General features: G+C 38.1%; 1 protein-coding gene across 1 annotated transcript in view; it reads left to right on the top strand.

Annotated features, from left to right (window-relative positions):
* Positions 1-24700, top strand: part of LOC128623991 (piezo-type mechanosensitive ion channel component 2) — a 99642-nt gene that overhangs the window by 25780 nt on the left and 49162 nt on the right. Inside the window, exons 4-9 of the mRNA XM_053651238.1 lie at positions 5589-5631; positions 10576-10738; positions 14707-14989; positions 16664-16877; positions 20173-20341; positions 22017-22118. Of these exons, the coding sequence (XP_053507213.1) occupies positions 5589-5631; positions 10576-10738; positions 14707-14989; positions 16664-16877; positions 20173-20341; positions 22017-22118 (974 nt within the window). The remainder of the gene's footprint in view (positions 1-5588; positions 5632-10575; positions 10739-14706; positions 14990-16663; positions 16878-20172; positions 20342-22016; positions 22119-24700) is intronic.

Here is a 24700-nt window from a genome sequence, read left to right on the forward strand (position 1 = left end):
ATATTCACATAGTCAAAAGCAAAAAAATACATCTATTCATTGAAATAAATAATATTCACTTAAAGAGGAAGGGAGACTATGAGAAGTATATAGTTATAGCTGATAATTGACCCTTAAAAGCTTATGAAACACTATTAAACTCTAGTTTGTCTAGACAGAAGTACTCCTGAGCCTGGAGAGAATAATCATCTCTCAATTTGTATTTAAAGTAATGCATTTGCATATGGCTTCTTAATCAATAAAGAGCTCAGTTGACGAATATGATCAACGTATAATTTCATTGTGGCTTTGTGACTTAAAGTGCACCTATTATGCTTTTTCAGATATTACCTTTCATGTAGTGCGTTCTGTAGCTGTTTGTGAATGTAAAAAGTCTGCAAAGTTTAAAAAATCGAAAGCTCACTACAAATGGAGTGATTGACTCCCAAAAGAAGGAACCGATTCTGATCAGCTGAAACGAGTCGTCAGTAATTCCAGACTTATTTCCTGTACTAACCTACGTAATTTGGTAACAAAAAAAACCCACCTCTGGACTTCATTGGCTGCTCGCGAACAGCGTGTACTTTGAACCGCCTTCAAACATTACAGTTGAGTTTGCGTCCTGAAAGAGTTAGGTTCATGTCTAGAAGACACTGTTTCCTGCGCTGCAAAAGCAAAACCACTTTGCATGGACTCCCAAAGGATGAGGATGTAAAGCGTCAGTGGTTAGAATTCATTTTAAAACGATACCACCGACTTTCGTTTGTCTTTAAGTCATTTCACTGATGACTTCTCAAATCTAGCTGAAATCAAAGATGGGATCATACCCACTTTATATGGACCGTTTTGCACCTCTGGATCACAACCTGAAAGTATGATTAATTATTTATGTATATATTTTCTACTATGCGTAGTTTTGTGTTTTATACGTATAAAGCCAATGCACAGCTTTTATTCTGTTAACTGTTAGCCTCTGCTAACCGGCTAACTCACGTTATTTTCAAACTACATATAAACTTACCACTGAGAAACACACTGTTCTCGTCATGCTCTGGATGGTGATTCGGGTTTATCTTCCGATGCATCAATATCGGACTCGGTCTCAGACTGGTAAGGTAAAACCGATATTATTACGGATATGGTAAACTCAGATATTATAGTGGGCGTTTCCTTTCCGACAGCAGTAGACCAATCAAAACAGACTGGGACATCTGACCAATCAGAGCAGAGTAGGCTCTCTGAAAGGAGGAGTTTAGAGTGAACGGATCATTGAATGAGTCGTTTGTGACAGTGGGGAAAAAAGCTAATGCTGCAATGTAAATTATGACAAAAATGAAAGTGTGTTTTGACCTTGGATGAATGAAACCTATTGTCTGAGACCTTTAAAATAAAATGAGGCACGTTTAAAAACCATAATACAACGCAACGTTTTAATATGCAGTGTGATATTCATTATTTTTCAAGCATTAGAATAAGTATCATTGACCTAATATTAATGTGGAGTAGCAGTGTATTTGAAAGAACACATGTAAGGGGTTAATTAAGGTGCTGGTATTTGTTTAAATGGTTTCAGGAACATCGGTTCACAATCTATGGTGTGTGTGTGTGTGTGTGTGTGTGTGATGCTCTGATAACATGACACCCATTCTTTCACATTTCTGTCCTCGCAGTGCCAACTATGCCATTAAGGCATTAACCAGGAAACATTCGCAAAACCATGACAGAGGTGTTACTTGAACATTTTTAGCGAAAGATCTGATAAAGATAATTTTGCAGACTTTACAAACAGTATCACTTTGTAACACACACACACACACTCACACACACACACTTGTGTTTGACATTCTTTTTCAATTTAACACAAACATTTTCAATACGAATTATGTCATCAGCAAATACTTGAGTGAAAATGAGAATCTTAGAAATATTTAATATTTAGAAATTTCAGTTTCTTAATATTTGGTATGTCCCCTTTTTGCTTTAATGATAGTGTACACTTGAACTGACACAGGTTTATGTTTGTGTAAAACATTATGAGCCATGTTAGATAAATTCCATATATATATATATATATATATATATATATATATATATATATATATATATATATATATATATATATATATATAACTTTTTTATTTACAGCGATCAGCCATAACATTAAAACCATCAACATTAACATTGATGAGCATGTTACAATGACACCTGTCGAGGGGTGGGATAAATGAGGCAGCAAGTGAACAGTCAGTTCTCGAAGTTTATGTCTTGGAAGCAGGAAAAATGGGCAAGTGTAAGGACCTGAGCGACTTTGACAAGAGCCAAATTGAGATGGTTAGATGACTGGGTCAGTGTATTTCCAAAACGGCAGGTCTTTTGGGGTGTTCTCGGTATATAATGATTAGTGCCTACCAATAGTGGTCCAAGGAAGGACAACCAGTGACAAGGTCATGGGTGTCCAAGGCTTACTGATGCACATAGAGAGCGAAGGCTAGTCTGTCTGATTCGACCCCACAGAAGAGCTACTGTAGCACAAATTGGTGAAAAAGTTCATGCTGGCTATGATAGAAAGGTGTTAGACCACACAGTGCATCTCAGCTTGCGTATGGGGCTACATAGCCGCACACTGATCAGAGTGCCTATGCTGACCCCTGTCCACCAAAGAAAGCACCCACAATGGGCGCATGAGCATCAGTACTGGACCGTGGAGCAATGGAAGTAAGTGGTCTGGTTTGATGATTCACGTTTTCTTTTACATAATGTGGATGGCCGGGTGTGTGTGTGTCTTCCTAAGGGAAGAGATCGCATCAGGATGCACTATGAGAAGAAGACAAGCCGTGGAGGAAATGCGACGCTCTGGGCACACTGCAAAAATTGTGCAGGAATGGTTTGAGGTAAATTACAAAGAGTTCAAGGTGTTGGCTTGGCCTCCAAATTCCCCAGATCTGAGCATCTGTGGGATGTGCTGGACAAACAAGTCTGATCCATGGAGGCCCCACCTCACAACTTACAAGACTTAAAGGACCTGCTGCTAATGTCTTGGTGCCAGATACCACAGCACACCTTCAGAGGTCTTGTGGAGTCTATGCTTCGACAGGTCAGAGGTGTTTTGGCGGCAGAAGGGGCACCTGCACAATATTAGGCAGGTGGTTTCAATGTTATGGCTGATCAGTCTATATAAATATAGTGTGCGATTAATAATGTCTCTCTCAGCCAGTGATGGCTCCTGATCTATCTCAGGCTTGAGTGCATTGTGCTGACCACTATCATTTTTGTGCTGACCACTTCTTTACCCGCACAAGTTACAGCAACTCTAAAAGACACATTGTGCTATAGAGCGAGCACGCAGAGTATCTGATAGAAAAAGGTCATTTTTATTCACAAAATATAAACAAGGGCACATGGTGGCTTAGTGGTTAGCACGTTCGCCTCACACCTCCATGATCCGGGGTTCGAGGATCATGGAGGTTATGGTACCGTATACAGTTTTGGGTGTTGTTATTTTTAATTTTACGAATGCTTCCAGTGCAGTTAATTATTTGTCATGATATACGTTCTAATAGATGACTGCTTGAAACCATGGGCTGCGTCCCAAACCGCGTACTTACCTACTGTATAGTAGCCGGGATACATGTATATCACCTGCTATAGGCCTATGGTAGGCAAGTACGCGGTTTGGGACGCAGCCGTGCTCTCTTGTTTGCCGTAAAACGGTTGAGCACTGCCGTGTGTGATCGTGTCCTGTTCCAAAATGCGGTGAAAACTCTCACACGATGTTAATAGTGTGATTAAGGTGTGTACATGTCTGTGACGCACATCGATAATGCGACTAAAACAGGAATACTCCACCTGTCTTAATTCGATTTGTGTTTACTTCGAGTATGACTTTAATCGGATTAAGGTAATTAAAAATTGCTGTTTACATGCTAGTTTCTTAATCAGAGTATTGTCTTAATCGGGTTAATATTGGATTATTGTTGTCCATGTAAACGTACTGAATGAGACGATAGATGATGAAATGGTAGAACGAGTATTACTGTCTTACAGTATTGATGCTAGGAAGGTTTTGGGAAACCGGGTAGTGTTGGAGGGGTGGGATTTCATCACTGCTGTTTGCTGCGGAAAAGGCGATATGCTCGATATCCATCCAGCTGTTTGGAGTGAAGGCTGTTTTGTGTTGTTTGGATTGTTTGAATGCCAAAAATGTTTCGTTAATGGCCTTTGTAATGCTATTCCGGGAGTAGGCATTTTCTACTTAGGGACACTCTTCAGTGCCAATTTTACAGCTCGAAATAGCTACATTCATAGACACACTCAACACAGAGGGATGCATGTTAAATGAAATGGAGGCGTTTTTTTTATATATATACAGTACCTTAAAGCCACACCCCTTTATTCAGATCTCTCTCCAAAACCCAAGAGAAGTTTTCTGATTGGTTCTTTATATCCATTTATATCTATAGCCATTATGATATAAAGACAAATTAGTTAAAGTGATCGTAAAAGCATTAGAGCAGCCACCTACATGCAGTACTTAAATATAGTTGAGTTTGAGGTTTGAGCTTATCACATAATCTTTTATAGAGCATCAGTTGGGATTCTGTGACATTAAATATAAACGCATCAAATAGATACAGGTCAAAAGCTTTAGTTATTGTTTACATCAAATAGAGTGCGGGAAAACGTGTGTCTTTGATCATGGCACGGTTGTTGGTACCAGATGGGCTGGTTTGAGTATTTCAGAAACTGCTGATCTCTTGTGATTTCTAGAGTTTCTAGAGTTTACACAGAAAAACAAAAAAACATCCTGTGTATGGCGAGTCTGCAGGCTTAAACTAAACTCGGAATTCAGTATTCGGTGTTTGGTTTACGCCAGATGTAACAGGACCCCTGTCTTCCAGACAGTTCCACTTTCAACTCATCAGTCCACAGAACATTATCCCAAAAGGAAAGGAACATTTTCCCCAAAGGAAAGGTGAACCTTCCCAGAAGTGGCCGACCTTCCAAAATTCCTCCAATAGCACAGAAACTACTCATCCAGCAAGTCACAGTCTGGTCATTCTCCTCTGATCTCTCTCATCAACAAGGTGTTTCAGCCTGCAGACTCTCCATACACAGGATGGTTGTTTTTTTTTTCTGTGTAAACTCTAGAGACTGTAGTGTGTGAAAATCCCAGGAGATCAGCAATTTCTGAAATACTCAAACCAGCATATCTGGTACCAACAACCATGCCACGGTTAAAAGTCACAGAAATCACCCTTTTGTCTCCATTCTGATGTTTGAAGCGAACATTACTTGGTGCTCTTGACCTGCATCTGCATGATTTTACACATTTTGCAGCTGCCACATGATTTAATGATTGGATAATTGCATAAATGAGCAGGTGTACAGATGTTCCCAATAAAGTGGATAGTGAGTGTATATGAAAAGCTAAATGTGATATAATGATTGTAAATTGGTTCATGCAAAAACGTTAGAAATAACCTTTGGAACTTTGCATAACGATACACACTGTCATTTTTTTTTTTATTTTGCTTCAGAAATCAGGCCATGAAGAAAATGTAGTGGAAATACACCAGATTCTAAAGAGCTCTATTTTTTTCCCCCACCAGGTTCAGGTTGGGAGAAATCTATACGACAGATCGGATTTGAGAGGTAAGATACATCATTTTATTTTAACTCTATGGATTTTGTATAAACAGTGAGAGAGAGTGAGAGAGAGTGTGTGTGTGTGTGAGAGAGAGAGAGAGAGAGAGAGAGAGAAGAAACCTGTGCATGTGTATGTGTTGTCCATTTTGTGACCTAAATTTTGGTAATCTATTCCAATGTATATTTCAGTTTTTAAGTATTTTAAGATATACAGATGTGGTTGGCCTATTTCAGTGGCCAATGCTGATTTAGTTTTTTTTTGTTGTTGTGCTGTACTAAACATCCCTCATAAACCAGCTACACTTTTTATGTCAGTAAGTGTTATGAGGGGCCAATACGTGTTGGAGGCATTGTGTTTTTGTTTCGTCCGTCTATCCGAGATTCTCCCTAGCACGATATCTCAAGAGCGAGTGATTAAATGTTTGTGGGATTTGAATGGAATTATCACAGTAACCACTAGATGAATTGAATACACTTTGGAATGGACTTAATCAGGGTCAAGATCACAGCGAAATCAAATGTCTGAAATCGTTTTTCTTCAATAGCTTCCTTCTTATCTGAAATATATTTTATATTTGAACATTTCAAATGAATAACAAGAAGGACTAGACAAGTTCTACTCGTTTTGTGAGGGAATCAATCAGCCTGAATTGAACGATTATGGTCGGCCATTCAGAGTGCATGCACATGTGAAGGGCACATGCGCAATTTGTCCAGAACCAGAAGCAATAAACTCATTAAATTGAATTCAATTCAGTTTAATTTGGGTTTTTACATGGGCTAAATATTTTCTCTTCAAGATTAGTGATGAAAATTGCTAGTTTTTGTCTCCTGTGAAATCAGTGCACATGCAGAACTTGTGATGTGGATGCTGTATTGTTCAGCCCTAATCTACAGTGAGTCTGCAGTATGTGTTATGCATGTGTCTGGTATGCAGCCTGCAGTCTGCTAAATATTAGGCTTTTTTGTGTTTGTATTGTTCTTATCTTATCTTATCTTAGCATCATGCATTCTCACCAAATGACAGGAGTCAAACTAATTATGCAGAGGCTAAAGTAAACACTTCTTATCTTATAAACAGCATATAAAACATTTAACTTAAATTAAATTTAATAAAATTAATTAGCTAGGATCTGAGACTTACCATTTGTTCTCCAATGCCAGTGCTGTCTCTGAGCCACTTGATTGAGTTGGAAACAGTATGTAGTTGCCGGGGAAGACAAAAGGGTAAGCTTGAACCGTTGCTGATTGCTTTCAGGGCAGATTACCTAAAAATGCTGGATATCAATGTAATTAATTTTCCAGGCCGATTGATCAGTCGACCAACATCTATGACCTACTCATTGCTACGGCGATACAAGTGACTACACTTTTCTGCTTTACAAGCTAACATACTGGTCAGACCAAACACAGTTCAAATTTACTGGAGAAAAAAAGGCAAGTCAGTGACAGGGAAATGATATGAGGCATGAGAAATACTTGTGCTGCTGGTAGTGTTTTGTATTGTGCTGACTTTATGTAGGTGAACTTTGACCTGTGAATTTGCAAACCTGTCTCGTGTGCCAATAGAAAACAAGAATGCAGGATTCTGGAATCTTTGGTTAGTAAAAAACAACAAAAAAAAAAACAAAAAACAAAACTGAGGTTCCTGTCTACCAATATGCTTTCCAGTTTATGTGGGAAAATTCAGTTTTTTCTCTAAGGCATCTAGGATTTTCAGCCACTATACAACACCCCTGGAAGGTTAAGAGCCTTGCTCAAGGTCTCCCAACAATAACAGCTTGGCAGTGCTTGAACCTTCTGATCAATAACCCAGAGTTTTAACTTTTGAGCCACTACAGACCTGCCCAACATTAATTCCAGGTTCAAATGACTTAACTCACTAACAAATTCCTTCTTGCCAGTCCTGAATTTCCAGAACTGTTTTAGAGTTATTCCAGAGTTAATAAATCTGATTCAGAGCTTCATCATAATACATGAAGAAAAAAAGTTACAGTGGGAGTTTTATGATCGTGAGCTTATTGTACATCCCAAAAAAGGTTCCGAATATTGAATGTCTGAATCAGCTCTCAGTGCACATACTGCACAACCCCAAACTTAGGAACCTGTTGTCAGAATTTAGGTTAGAAATATTCTTCACTGAATGTAGTGTCTTGCAGTGCTGCGAGTAAACAGGTTTTATAGCAACACTGTAAAAATGAGCAATGGTTGTGTAAAATCAGGTTTAGCACCCAGTGTCTTTGGAACAGATGACACTCACAGTGCATGCTGTGCTACTAATTATTGTAAGTGGTGGAAAATTATTGACTCACCCTTGGTTGTTTGAAGTCTAGGAGCGAGAAAGACCTTTGTGATATTTTTAAATTATTGAGTTGCTTGCCTGTGTAAGCATCATCCTGCTGTTAGCAGGAAACAAACAGAGACAAACAGCATTACAGCCCACTTACGCGCGTGTCAGGCAGTCTGCCCATCTCTCCATACAGCTCCACCTGAGCGCTAAACCCACTTACACCTGACCTGCTTTTGAAAGCCCACATTTTTCAGAGCCAAATCTGACATACGGAGGCACTCATAAGACCCTGATACAATTAGCCGTGGTTTCTCATAAGTGCGGGCCGCGTGTCTGTGGATTTATTTTGCTAAGAGTGGAGCCGCTGAAAGTGGCAGGAAGCTGAACTCTAAACTGTTTATGCCCCTAATTGACCTGTTACTCCAACGAAGGCATTTAGCCATGACATTACGGGACGGTGATGTCTCTCTCCTCTTAAACCTGGCATGGAGGCATGCGAGAGGGAGGAAACAGAGCCGCCAAATTGACTTAGAGCCGGCACGCCAGGGAGAGATGAGTCTAAAGTGGCCGCTTTGGACCAGAAAATATAGAAACCATCATCACGTCGTCTTTTTTATCTAGAGGTGTTGGAGCATCCAGTTTAAAGGGACTTTCGAAAAACCACTAAATCTTCATAGATGAAATGGAAACATGACCGTGTTCATTAACACAGTAAGGACATTTTCCCTTCACTAAGATTTTGTCTCATTGGGTTTTTTTTTTTTTTAAGGGTAAACCTGAGCTAATTGGAAACATCAGTGAGCTGTAATTAGACTGGAATTCACTTAGCAGGCGTTGATTAGCTGTTACTGCAACTTTCAACTTTTATGAGGTGAACACAGTCTGGAAACGCGGCCTTTTGGGCTTCACACTTTCAAGCATGCAGGAATAATTGCATGCTTTTTGTGAGAAGCAAGAGCTATTTATTATTGTAAACAATTTGATCTGAAGCAGCAGAGTCTGGCATTCAGAGACATGAATATACTTATATAATTAGTAAATAAATTACAGGGCACAGAAATGATTTTGTAGTAAACAAGGATTTTTTTTTTTACAGTAACTGTTGATTATGTTTAACCAGCTAGAAAAACCTTAAGGATGATGTTTATCTCCTACCTTGAATACTATTCAATTTTCTAATTTAGACATACGGCATACATTAATGCTATAACCATTCTTATTTACTTATTCTGCAAGATTGAAATCACAGACGTATTTCTGCGTGGGCTTTGAGTTTTCGTTCGGGCTATGCAGACCTAAACATGTTGCTCCTTGAAGAAAAGTTCAATAGAGGCTTTTATAGGACTGTGAAAGAGACTGTTTTGAATAAATCGTCCCTAAATAGAATAACACTTTGGTAGCCTTATTTCCACTGTGGCTGTTTTAGAGAAGCCTGATGTGCTTCTAATGAGAAATATTTATATCTTTTTAACATGGGGAAATGCTGATTTTATAGAACTGGGTGGAGAGGCATATAAAATCCAAGTATTGTAGCACACCACAGATGTGCAAAAAGCTGTAGCTGGAAAATGCTGCTGGGAAAAAAAAACTGCATTCCAATAAACTTCCCATCTTTCCATTATCACAGATGGTGTTTGTTCACGGGACCTCCACGGCTACACGTGGTATCCGGGTTGTTATTGGTAAACGAACACCAATAAGAAGTTTACATGGGGGGTATTGTTCCTATAAAATGCTAGCACTTCTTTATTATCACTGCACTTTATCAGATTATTTAAATATAAAGCTGAAAATGTTTTTTAAAGACTATTTGAACCACTAGTGTAAATTCATGACATGACATTATTATAACTTTTGAGTTCATCATCAATTTCAGCATTTTGCTCTATATGCATAGTAGGGGTTTAACACAATGCCAATACCTGTATTTGTTTAATGCCCCAAATACTCCTATCTGTATCTGTATTCGAATTAAGCTTGAAGTGAGAGTGACCTATATGAGAAATGTATTTTTTTTAAAAAAATAAATCAATGTAGCCTGCCTCTACGCCACTGGAAACACTGGAAAGGACAGAAAGAAAGAAAAAAAAAAACGAGGTAGAAATGGCAGCATTGTTAGCACAGTCTGTGAATTCTGCCTCTGACAGTTCCTCAACCTCAGCTACATCGCTCGAGTTCATAACTGGTCTCAACTACAGATGTGTGCTTATATTTTCTAATGATTTTAGTTGATTCTATTTTAAAAGAAAAAGCAGCCTAATTTAAACCGCCAAAACCCTGTCCAGGCAGTTACTAAGGATGAATGGAACGAACGCTGTAATGCACTTGTAGGTGGCTTTTGTTTGTCCCACAAGCATCATATCTGATTGCTTGCTCAAGTAAAAACCTCCCACTTGCATGGGATCCTATGTTGGTACACAACTTTAGCGCTATGAACCTGGCAAGCTTTCCTTAAAAAAAAAAATAGTCATTTGTGTATTTGTACCTTTAGAACACATAATCTGCGAATTCCCAATAATGTACTGATATTCAAGAAATGTTTTGTTTGCACTAGATATCGGGATGATGTATAGTAAGATGTATGGTCATCATTGATCGTGATGACCTAATCAGAGCTTCTGAGTATGAAGCTCATGGCCTAATGTCTCCTCTGCCATAAGTGTTATAGGGGCAGATGTAGGAAATGGCATCCGGGTGTTTCTGCCAGACATCGGTATGTTCATGGCCGGCCTCGGCACCTGGCTGCTGTGTCGAAGTCTGGAGAAGAAGAGACCAGTGGAGGAAATGGCCCAATACAACCAGGACTTTGATGCAGAAGAACAGGTGAGATTGACATGAACTGTTACAGAAGATATATATTTATATATAAGCAGATGTATATACATACAAAGTTTAATAGATATTAGTAGACATAAATGTATCAGTCTTGGTTCAGTGCTTTATATTCTTCATCAAAAACATATCCTCATCCTAGTACAAACAAGGCTGTTCATTTTACATTTACATTTGGCAGACACTTTCATTGAAGGCGACTTACAGTTGCGCTGAGCAGATAAAGATTAAGAGTCTTGCTCGAGGGACCAACAGTGACAGCTTGGCAGCGCTAGAATTTGAACTTCTAATAATATCCCAGAGCCTTATCCACCTGAAATTCACCATCTGCAAAAATGCCCTATTAAAGATGTGCTTTAAGTGGGCTGACCATTATGTTTGCACATGCATTCTTAGTCAAGCTTATTCAATAGGCATATCGCAATGCATTTTAGATCTTTCACTACATGGTCCAAAGGGAAATGTGGAAGCAAAAAAATAAAAAAATAAAAATAGAACTTATATATTAAAATGTCTAAGTTTATATCATATTTTACACATCACAAACACAATTATTGACCAGTGAATAGTTGCTAAAATAATGTTTTCATTACGGTCCAATCTGAAAGTATTGGAACAGCAAGGCCAATTCTATTGTTTTTGCTATACATTGAAGACATTTGGGTTTGAGATCAAAAGATGAATGAGATGACAGATCAGAATTTCAGCTTTTATTTCCTCATATTTATATCTAGATGTGTTAAACACCTTCAAATGTCTCACCTTTTGTTTGAGCCTACCCCCTTTTTTTCCAAGTGATCAAAAATATTGGAACATGTGTATGATAGGTGTTTCTTGCTGCCCAGGTGTGCCCTGTAAATTGATTGTTCAAAGAATTAATAGTGCTGAATGTATTCTCTTGGTTTGAGCCATAGGTTTCATGTGAGAAGACTGCATTTATTGTTAAAAAGGATAAACCAACATGAAGACCAGAGAGATGTCTGTAGGAGAAAAACAACCCGTTTTGAAGCTGAGAAAACTGCACAAACGTTGGGCATAGGCAATATAACAGTGTGGAATGCCACCACTGGTGTACTAACAGCCATACATGGAATAGGTTGGCCAAGGAAAGCAACAACAACAGATGACATAAACATTGTGAGAGCTGTGAACAAAAAGCCACACACACACAAAAAAAACAACAGTTAGTGACATAACAAACAACCTTCACGGGACAGCTGAAAGTATCACAATTCATTGTTCAAAGATCACTTCAAGTGCAGTGCACTTCAAATCTAGAGAAATATAGAGGCCATGCAACAAGATGCAAACCACTCATCAGCAGTAAGAATCAGAAGGCCAGATTGGAATTTACAAAAAGATAAAATGATGAGCCACAAAAGTTCTGGAACCAAGATTTACCTCTACCAAAGTGATGGAAAGGACAAAGTGTGGAGAAAGAAAGGATCTGCTCATGATCCAAAACATAGAAGCTCATCTGTGAAACATGGTGGAGGTAGTGTTATGGCTTGTGCTCACATGGCTGATTTTGGAATGGGCTCACTAATCTTTATTGATGATGTAACTCATGATGGTAAAAGCAGAATGAATTCAGAAGTCTACAGAAACAAATTGTCTTCCAATTTACAGAGAAATACATCCAATCTAATTGGTAGGAGCTTCATCATGTAGCAAGACAATGATGTTTTAAGTTGTTCAGCACATCTAGATGTGAATATGAGGAAATGAAAGCTGAAATCCTGACCTATAGTCTCATATTCATCTTTTAATCCCAAAACCAAATGTCTTCAATGTACAGTGAGAACAGTAGAATTGGCCTTTCGGTTCCAATACTTTTGGAGGGAACCATATATAGGTTATGGTTGATGAAGGACCTAACTGTGTTTGAATTTGAGTTACTCTTAAAATATTACTGCTTAAAGTGGCATGTGAAATACATGGCAGAACTAAGGACTACTTAAATATTTATTAGTTGAAATGAAAAGCCATAATCAGATTTCTATAAACAGCATCTTTACTAGCAGTGTTGGTGTTTGATGTGTTTTTCTTCCACTTACTCTCATATATCTTTATTTTGCTATAGAGTTAGAGGATAAAGAGTGCACCGTGCCAGATTCATGGCATAAAATCTGAGATATAAAGGAAAATGTGTCTCCACTTTCCCTTAATGTGGCCAGAATTTAATTTGTTGGGAGTGGATGCTGTGTAGCTCACCCTACCAGTCACATGTTTGGACACACCTGCTCATAGATTAAAATTGTATAAATAGTAATGAGTGCATTACCTCTATGAAAGTAAGATTATTTTATGTTATCAAGGCGCTTCCCCCAGGGAAAATGCTTTACTTAGGGCGTTTTCACACTTGGTCCAAAAACTCAAGTCCACACTTAGGACCAATTCTGGGCTTCTTTGCAGACAGGGATTGTAATTGCTGGTTTGGATTCATGTAGAAAAAAATACTTCTGAACTGTGGCTCAGATGCGCAAACTCATAAGTCACTTATGTGCACTCATGTTTGCAAAGTACTATGCATTGGGTTTGCTGCTTTTTTATTATTTTCTCGTGGTACCAATAATCAAGCAGGAAAGAAAACAGCGTTCTCACTTTGTATGGAACTCGGGGCTCGAACGGCCCAGAGTCCGAAGATAACCACCTTAAAGTTCCTAAATAGGCCAAACGCCTCACTTCTTCTCCTGAGGCTCTTAATTAAAAACTACTACTGTTTGAGAAAACAAGTATATTTTAAGGAAAAACTACTTACAATAAATAAATAAATAAATAAAACATTTGATCCAGACATTAATTTATTCTTTCAGAGTGTTTCTCTCTTTTAACTCACAAAGCCTTTGTTAATTAGCTGATGAGTTGAAAGTCTGTGAAATTACGCAGAATGTTAAAATCTTGCTGATAAAATTGTGGATTGCCCTTGACATTGCAATTATGTACAACAATAAGGTTAATCCAGGAAAGTATCCAGGAAAGCAGCCCGATAATGTTTATTCAGTAAGTGTTAGCACATGGTACGTAAAAGGCCTTGCCAGACAGATCCAGTATGCTGCCATGCCATTAACAGGGTGCTGGTTCCTGTGCTCCAGGCCACACATGTGGAGCAGTTAAAAGCTTGTTTGGTTTATTGTGTGTTGTTGCTGAGAGATTCAGAGTTATCTAATCTACAGCAGCTTTGTTTAAGTCACACACATCCCCTGTTCAGAAACTGGTGTGCTCCTGGGAAAAAAATTGCACTAAATGATTTTGTTTACGAAGTATTTTGTCCAGATAAAACAGCACAGAGTCAACATATCATAGAGATAGTATTGGTGTATATTAATTTTTGCTCATATTTATGAAAATAAGATTACAATACTCTTTCCTGAGATATCACAGTTACGGTTTGATGGTAAAATTTCGTATTGGCTTTTTAAAATTGTTAAATTTGTATTTTATTTATAGTCAGAATGTATTAAACCTATACATACATACATACATACATATATATATATATATATATATATATATATATATATATATATATATATATATATATATATATATGTATGTATGTATGTATGTAGTAATGTATGTCATATCTTTCAGTATTGTAAGTTTTTGTCACATCAACCAACAAGGATATATATATATATATATATATATATATATGTGTGTGTGTGTGTGTGTGTGTATGTGTGTATATATATATATATATATATATATATATATATATATATATATATATATATATATATATACACACACACACACACGCACATAATATACATAGATATATATAATATAATATACATAATACTTACAATACTTATTTCCACCACTATATACACACACACATACATATAACCATTTCTCTTAATGGTGCTTAATTACGGTGAGAGACAAAATGGAAGCTCTGATTTCTGGTGTTATGTTGGTATGATATTTGGTCATTTCTTTACCTCCTCGCACAGGAGGACAGTGATGAAAAGAGAATCCCTGATGAAGAAGGTGATGAGATGCTGTACGATGAGGACTTTGATGCCGAAGATGAAGCGGAAGAGGAAGACGAGGGTCTGGTAGAGGATGAAGAAGAAGAAGAAGAGGAGGAGGAGGAGGAGGAGGAAGTGAAGGAGAGCGCTAAGATGAAGGTCCTGCGCGTAGTTGCAGGAGTGGCGTCTAAAGTGAAAGATATCATTGGTAATATCATCACCACAGCAGGGAAGGTGGTGGTGACTATATTGCTAGGCATGACAGGTGAGAAATCCAAGTTAGTAAAAATCTTAAATAATTCTACTGTTTAAAAATAAATAATGATATCATAGTGACAGATCGTTTATAGGAGGCAAAAGTTCAACTAGAATCTCAAATGGTGTCAGTGACAGATAGCAACAATCCAGTATCAAAAAGGCTGGGGTCCATTTGATTTAATTATTTATGACAATGTAGTACAAATTTTGTTAACTTATATTTCTTAAACAAAATTACAAGGCAGATAAGTAAGGAAATTAAAAAAAACAACAACAGGCTATGGTGTTTGATTAATTAGATTATTTTCCTATAAAAGCACAAGTGTTTTATTCCTTTCATACCACAGTAATTTGACCAAAGTTTTTTTTTTTTAATTAATGACTGCCACATCATACATTTTAAACTTTTATAGTTTTATGAATGTTGTGGAACATCTTCAAAACAAGTTAGTTCCTGTTATGACTTATGTTAAAACAGCTAGGCCAGCTAAATTGCTGACACTGTAAACTCCTTCCATAAATGTTAAATAACCACATCCTTACAAAAAGCTTCACTGTATCATAGATTATATGTTTGTCTCTGTTAAATAACAAATAACAACACCATTTCGAATCTGTTTAATATAAACCTTGCTGCTGGCACTATTGTCAGAGCTGCTGTTATAGAAAATGAATCAATAGCTTCTGACCAATCAGATTTGAGAATTCAACAATACAGTGGTATAAAAACAGTTATTGCTAGAGTACTCAGACTTTTGGACCATATTGTGCAGTACAACTGGATAATCAGTGCGTTTACATGGACAACAGTAATCCACTCTTAACCTGATTAAGACCATACTCTAATTAAGAAACGACCATGTAAACAGCAATTTTTAATTACCTTAATCTAATTAAGGTCATACTCGAAGTAAGCAATAATCTAATTAAGACAGGTGGAGTATTCCTGTTTTAGTCGCATTATGGACGTGTATTACAGACATGTACACACCTTAATCACATTATGAACGTCGTGTGAGAGTTTTCACCGCGTTTTGCGACAGGACACGATCACACACGGCAGTTTTACGTTTTACGGCGAACAAGAGAGTACGGCTGTGTCCCAAACCGCATATTTGCCTACTATAGGCCTATAGTGGGGAAAAATACATGTATCTCGGCTACTATATAGACGGTAAGTATGCGGCTTGGGACACAGCCCACGGCTTCAAGCAGTTGTCTATTAGCACGTACAGCATGTCAAATAATTAACTGCACTTAACACCCAAAACTGTATACGGTGCCATAACGAAGACGAACTGTATGTTGATGTGTGAAATTCTGGAGGGACGTCGGACGGCGTGGCGCGGTGACGTAATGACGCGGGCTGTTAATCTAATTATGTTCTAAAACATGTAAAACGGGAACATGACAGGAGTATTCTAAAAGCGACTCATGTAAACACCTTAATCACATTATTATCTTACTCAGAGTAAGGTCAATAATTAGATTACTGCTGTCCATGTAAACGTAGTCAGTGTCCTGTATAATGGTAGATGTAGTGCAGTGACAGCTGGTAAAGATTTGTCAGCATGTCCTTCAGTCTTCTGTTGGTGTATTCATTTTGATTTGTGTGTTTAATGTATGTTTTTAGTTCTGTGCACCAGTTGACTCAGCACTCCTTTTGCATCCACACTCACAGGCATGATGCTGCCCTCTCTGACCTCAGCCGTTTACTTCTTCATCTTCCTTGTGTTGTGCACGTGGTGGTCTTTCTGCCGGACTTTCGACACACTCCTCTTCAGTTGCCTGTGTGTGCTGATGGCTATCTTCTGTGCCGGCCATCTCATCGTTCTCTACCTCTACCAGTTCCAGTTCCTCCAGGACAGCATCCCACCAAACGACAGCTACGTCAGGTTAAGTTTAACTTAACAAAGATCGTGTGGTAAACTAGGCTTTCTCGGTCATTAACCTATTAGTTATTGTTATGTTTCATAACCAGTCTGCAAGTGTAGCGCAATCATTGTACAGTACTATTACGTATCCAAAGGACTCTGCTTAAGATTCCTAAGGATTATTCCGAATGCTTACTAACCCAGCAGTGTCTGTGCTATGAGGTCTGGTATCTTTATTTTTATTTTTATTTTTATTTTTTATCAATACTGGCATCGAAAATAATGCATGTCTAAGTGTGCCTTTGCCTTGCAGCACACTGCTGTGTCTCTGTTGTGGCTGTTTCGAAACTAATAAACAGCCGTTGCCTGTCATCAGCGTGTTTAAACCCGGGTTCACACTGTACGATTTTGGCCACGATTTGTCCGTCTGAGACAAATTTTGAGAATCCTAAAAGATACCTATAATCCTAGGTCAAAATCTGTGGTCTTTGATCGCTAGTTTGACGTGTTCCCCGACAGCCGATTAACGGCCGTTGCGATCAAATTTTTCCTCTGATTAAATTCTGGCAGATTTGAGGCACAGTCCTGTAGTGTGGCTTCTCCTACTCCGTACGAGTCTTCTTGCGTGCGTCCGTTTTTCGCGTCTTGACTGTCGTACAGTCTGACATTAATGACAATGAGATCCTACAGTGTGACATGGCTTACAGCGGGGATCGTGTTCGTACAGTCTGACAAGAAACAGTCGCAAAAGACTATTATAAATCGCACAGTGTGCACCCGGCTTAAGACATAGATCAGAACCTGTTCAACATCTGTGCACATCTGCTATTACAACTGGCTACTAAAGAGTGGGCTTTAACTTGAACAATGCAGCGGAGTTTATCACTAAGATTTGGTTTTATTTTAGCTGATTTTATTCATAGTACACATATATATATTATATACAGTACAGATACATGTACTGTATATGATTAGCTACCTCTAGACCTTTTTATAGTATCTGTCTATGTCAAAGTGCAGTGATGGACAGACACCTCAGGGGCATGTGTATATAGAGGCTTTTATTTCTGGGCAATCTATGATTCTTTATTGCCAGGTGAAACTGCATTATAACCATTATAATATTACCCATGGGGTGTTTCTATGCAAGTGGTATGTTCTAAAATGCCCCTTACTTTCCCATAATATATAATATATATCTCATAAAATCTCCTAATGCTCTGATTGAGGTAAGAATGGAATCCAGGTCTCTATACACACCCAGCACTTTACCAGTAGCTTTCTATTCTTGTCATGGACTCCATGGTCACAAATCGATTTCAGGAGCTTTTATTCATTTGCCTTGAAGCAGTAAGACCATTACATCTAAGTATAGTTTCAGCGCCTTGGACGACGCTCACTTCTTTCTATTCATTTGGGCCTAGTCTCAGACCCTTTAAAAGCACTCTCAGTTCTATGGACCAACACTCTTCGTTGTTTGTCTGCACTGGATTTTATGACCACGAGGAATGTGTACAGTCCACAATAAATTTAAAATTGACCTTCCATATCAATTAGAAGTAATTTCAGTGAACACCGTTTAATGCATTTAGTATTACTTTACCATGCACTGGTGTTTTTAGATTAAACTAGGTGTTGTTTTGGCTCTTCTTTGAGCGTACTGACTCATTGTAACTGCGGTAACACGGTAAATGTGTCCCATGCATGGCCTAATTATGGCTGATGACAGAGTCTTGGCCTTGGTTTGCCCAACAGTTGAAAGAACGTGTTGACAGACTCTGCTTCCCACATCCCGTTGCCCTCACAATAGAGTCATGTGACTTGGCCATTCCCAGGTGCAGGAAGAGGCCAAGCAGGAAGTGATATCATCACCCGAAAGGCAGCGTCTGAGACGTGCATGTCTCATCCCTCTGAGCCTAACTAAAGTGTTGCAAAGAAAACTGAGATTTTTTTTTTTATTATGGACAAATTATATTGTGATATTAGTGTTGTAGTAGGATATGGATTAAATTGGACTCAGCGTGGGCCATAGCCCATACTGTAAGTTGCTACTATAGAAATGATTATGCATTAGAATGCATAGAATGAATGATGATAAAAGCATTAGAGTGAGTGTGTTAATATAAACCTGTGGTTTGTCCTGTAACTGGAACTACTCTCAATGCCATGCTGTTATAGGAAATTAATCAACCATTTCTGTCCAGTCCTGTGGTATAGCAGTAAATTAGTGCTAGTACCATAAATAAATTTTAAAAAATTCCCAGGGTGGTATAAATATCAATAACACAGTGATTTTCTCCTCTCAAATTTGCATCACGTGCAATAGATGTAGAAATTAATTCATACCAGACATGATGCTATTTATAGTTAATATAGAGACTATTGATGGAAGTTATAAGAGTTTTGAGGTTGTGGAAAGATATTTACAGTGCTGTGAAAAAGTATTTGTGTATTTGTTTTCGTGTACATCTCATACTAAATTGTTTCCGAAATTAAAATAAAATCTAAGTTAAAACAAAGGCAACCTGAGTAAACACAAAATACAGTTTTTGAATGAGAATGTTATTTACTAAAGCAAAAAAGTTATCCAATACCAACTGGGCTTGTGTGAAAATGTATTTGCCCCCATAGTTACGAATTCCCCAAGTCTATGAAACTGCGTCCATAACGGAGTTCAGCTGGACTAGACACAACCAGGCCTGATTACTGCAAACCCTGTTCAATCAAATCAACACTTCATGATGAGGAAGAAGGTGATTGAAATACATCAGTCTGGGAAGGGTTACAAAGGTATTTCAAAGGCTCTGGGACTCCAAAGGACCACAGCGAGAGCCATTATCTCCGACTGGAAAAACTCAGCACAGTAGTGAATCTTCCCAGAAGTGGCCGACCTTCCAAAATTCCTCCAAGAGCACAGCAACTGTAAGTTGTCTGTAAGTTGAAACTCAAGTGCAACTGGATTATGCAGCAAGACAGTGATCCAAAGCATAGGAGTAAGTCCTAGTCCTAGAAGTAAATGAAAGACTGATCTCCAGTTATCGGAAACGTTTGGTTGCAGTTATTGCTGCTAAAGGTTTTTTTTTGCTTCAATAAAATAATAATAATAATAATAATAATAATAATAATAATAAATAAAAACTGTATTGAGTGTTTACTCAGGTTGCCTTTGTTTTAGGTTGCATTTTGTTTGAAGATCTAAAACATTTAGTATGAGATATACACAAAAACAGAAGAAATCAGGATGGGGCAAATATGTTTTCACAGCACTGTATAAGATCCGTTTAATTACTTTTCTTTTTTCTTATTCTCTTCACAGATTGTTTGGCATCTCTCCTATAATCAGGACAAACTGCTCCTCTACATGGAAGTTAATTGTCTATCCTGATCTCAGTTGGCATCATTTTGTCAATCCCATCATGCTCCTGGTGCTATACTACACACTGGCCACACTGATTCGCCTTTGGCTGCAAGATCCAATGATCACGGTTAAGACACTTTTAAGACTATTTTTTTTGTAGGCCTTTATTTTAGTTGATAACTCTATTGCACTGAAACACTGAGCTAAACATAATCCCATCTCTAGTATGTACATTTTCTAAATTAGAATTTAGTAGGATATGGGTGAAATTGACTCATTATGGGCCATAGCACATTGAAGAACCCTTTGCACCTTGAAGCTTTATTTTCCAATGACAGGACTTCGTGAAGTGTTTTATTCCTCTTATACCATGATCTGTCTGAATACTTGATTCTGATTGGCTGGAAGTTGTGCGTTCAAACCGTATAATTTATAGGTAGTTCTAGTCAGTTTAATCACTGTTCTATACAATTGTAAACAATTGTAACCATAGTAACAGACAGTTACAGGTGCATACAGTAGTTAAACTCACAGCTTCATTATCAGTAGACACAGCACAGACGCAGGAAATTCACACATGCATGTAATTCAATCTCTCTCTCTCTCTCTCTCTCTCTCTAATACCTATTTATTGTTATTCATTTGAATAAATGTAATCTTATCGCAATACTTTATCTCGGTGTATGATTTAAAGCGGGCAGAATATAAAATAACAAAAATTAACCATTATTTTTAAGTTAATATGACAAAACAGTTGCCGTTGCCGAGAAACCAGAAAGCTCTTCATCCTGAAGAATTTTCCATTTCAGAAAACACTTTACCGCTGACTGTTTACAAAATGCTAACACTGGAGACTCCTTCCCAAAATGCTAAATGCTTTAAATTTTTGAAAAATCTGCACTAAGAGATTTCCTTCTTCCAGGTTTGGTAAATCTAAAATAGCATGATTAACATTATCAGAGTAATATGAAAAAAATCATAATCATATCATAAATGATTCAACCAAATCATAAATAATTGTCCCTACTCGTGAAAGGTCTAAAACTAAAGAAGTAGATGTCATCTGTATTATCTTTAACATGCAGCATATGAAGCACAAGGTCATGTTTTTCATTCATGTCAATGACTGTGAGTAAGAAATAGCAGTCTATAGGACATTCCATAAAATCTGAATGACCAACACCTTTTCAGCTAGCTATATAAGTTAATGACGACCCCCCCCCCCCCAGGCCAATCAATACACTCAAATGCATTGATGTCATTAAGACCGTAGGCTTTTTTATTTACTTATTTTTTTTAAACCTTTTTTTACGATTGCATGTAAAATTCCACAGCACTGTATCCCCAGCACGCCTTCTCTGTAGCCAAGAACAGATTAATACTCCATCCTGTCCCTCATATGGCTGCAGGATTCCAGGGCACACAGTTTTATAGAGTGGTCAATAGCATGTGTCCTTTAAAAACCTGCCTGTCTGAGAACGTATTGATCTGCGGGCTGAGTGTTTCCCTGTTTGCAGTTTAGAAAGCAATGCATGATCATCTCTGATTACAGTGTAAATCTTTGGGTGGCACATAAGGAAGACATTCCAGAAACAGTCAATATTACTCAAATTAATGTCAATATTACTATCGAATGTGCCTATAGGTCAGCCTGCAAGATCACATATGTGCGTGTTGTTTTTTTTCCCCGGATAATATTTCTTTAACATGGTGTAAAAAATATGAGGTCAGAGGTCAAATGCGCATTAGATTAGATACTAATGAACTTTTTTTATTTTATTATTTATTGATTTTGCCTTTAGGACAATGAGGAAGAAGAAGTGAATGAAGAAAACGTGCCCCCCACAGCAGAAAAAAGGAGGCAACTATGGTGGACTACACGGCAGAAGACTGAAGAGAAGAATGTAAGTAATGCACACTTATTGCATATGGATTGATATTATGCAGTATGCTTTCCATTAGGTCTCCATACAAAGGGCAAAACGAAACATCTAGCTTTTGTCCAGAGTGATGGTTTTTAATGTCTTTTGAGGACATACAATATATACTAGACTACAAAGTATACATTATAGCCTTTTAGGATCAGATGCAGGCAGACCAAGACCATAACAATGTCAGGCCACACAGGCCAAATAACGGACATTCATAGACATCTGTAGTCAATTTGTCCTCACCAAGCAGGGTTGAATAGTGAAATATCCATTCGTGATAATTATCCAATCCGGTATCAGTGTATCATGGTGTATCCTTACAATGAAATAATTAATAACACTTCAACAGCAGTGCATGCGTTAAATAAGTTAGTATCAGGAGTATTCAGCACAAATATGTGAATGACTAGTTTCAGAAAATCCTTGCTTTGGATAAGCAACTTGCAGGCCTGGATTTTGACAGCAAAGCGGTCACATTTTATTTCCTAGTGATCTGAACAAATTGGTTTTGAACTTGAAGAAGAGAATGAACACATACTTCTCTGTACATTTGTCTTTAAACATTCTATTTTCATTTTTGAGTCATCACTTCACTAATCAGACTCGAAAGGGTATAATGATGTGAAAAATTGTGAAAATTCGTCCGTTTTGTGACCTAATACCTTTTCCCCTGTAGCTAGGCTCTGGTCCGATGAGCTGCCTTCAGCTAAATATTTTACATAAATCTATGCGATTGGAAAATGATCTGATCTGTCTCTTTCCATACACTGAATGTCTCTTTTTTTGAGTTTGGTCTGTTAAAATCTTTCGTAGTGTTCGCATTAAGACCACCAGTTGATGAGCTCTGTGCTAGACTAATCTTGTAGCATAACTCAAGGGATGTTTTTTGGCCTATGAAGTCATCACACTTTCCAGTATGGCATATTTGATCATCCTGGTATACCAGGATACTCTGTCTATAATCCTGCTCAAATTTCATTGGCTACATTTTGGCTATTATTTGACCGTAGCTCAAGCTGAAAGACAAAACTAAAACACCAGTGGCTCATAAATCAATAAAGTATTCAAACTGTATGTTAAAGTGATAATAGGCAGTTCAGATTAAAGCATAAAGAGGACCTCAAATCCCCTGGTCAGAATCAGGAGTCTTTGGGCTGTGTCCAGCTGAAGACAGCCATGTTGCACGGTTGCAGCTGTCCTCGGAAACACTAAAAGCTTTTGCCCAGAACGAGTGTGTGAGTGATGGCCTATATGCTCCTCATTGTTCCAGCTTAGTGGTGATGTTAGAGAACAATAATGCCATCGACCTTCTGCTGGTCAATATCTTCACCTCACTCTTTTCTTTTGCCTCTCTCTCTCTCTCTCTCTCGCTCGCTCTAGCTTCTGTCCACTCAGGAAGCTTACAGCACCACTGAGGTTAGAGAACATTTGTGGTTTTATAGAGTGTTATGTAAATCCCTGTTCACATCAGTAATTTAAGACCTGATATATGTACTACAATGGATCAGGTCCTTGTATCTGTCCAAATACTGCATTTGTTTTGTGTTGGCATGATATTTTGGGGGTTTTTTGTTTGTTTGTTTGTTTAGTCATGAGGTTATGGCTTTGTTGGTTAGTTTACTTTTATCTAAGAGGCATGTGTAATAAGGCAAACCTTTTCCTTTCTTTTTTTTTTTTTAGCTTGGTGGGGTATCCTTAGTGAGTTTATTTCATACAGTTCATCCGGAAAGTATTCACAGCGCTTCACTTTTCCCACATTTTGTTGTTACAGCCTTATTCCAAAATGTATTAAATTAATTATTTTCCTCAAAATTCTACAAACAATACCCCATAATGTCAACGTGAAAGAAATTGGTTTGAAATCTTTGCAAATTTATTAAAAATAAAAAAACAAAAAAAGCACATTTACATAAGTCTTCACAGCCTTTGCCATGACACTCAAAATTGAGCTCAGGTGCATCCTGTTTCCACTGATCATCCTTGAGATGTTTCTACAACTTGACTGGAGTCCACCTGTGGTAAATTCAGTTCATAGGACATGATTTGGAAAGGCACACACCTGTCTATATAAGGTCCCACAGCTAACAATGCATGTCAGAGCACAAACCAAGCCATGAAGTCCAAGGAACTGTCTGTAGACCTCCGAGACAGGATTGTATCGAGGCACAGATCAGGGGAAGGGTACAGAAACATTTCTGCAGCATTGAAGGTCCCAATGAGCACAGCGGCCTCCATCATCCGTAAATGGAAGAAGTTTGGAACCAGCAGGACTCTTCCTAGAGCTGGCCGCCCAGCCAAACTACGCAATCGGGGGAGAAGGGCCTTAGTCAGGAAGGTGACCAAAAACCCGATGGACACTGACAGAGCTCCAGCGTGTCTCTGTGGAGAGAGGAGAACCTTCCAGAAGAAGAAACCATCTCTGCAGCACTCCACCAATCAGGCCTGTATGGTAGAGTGGCCAGACGGAAGCCACTCCTCAGTAAAAGGCACATGACAGCCCACCTGGAGTTTACCAAAAGACACCTGAAGGACTCTCAGCCCATGATGAAACAAAG

This window comes from Ictalurus furcatus, chromosome 20, assembly GCF_023375685.1.
Source record: "Ictalurus furcatus strain D&B chromosome 20, Billie_1.0, whole genome shotgun sequence".
Lineage (NCBI taxonomy): Eukaryota > Metazoa > Chordata > Actinopteri > Siluriformes > Ictaluridae > Ictalurus > Ictalurus furcatus.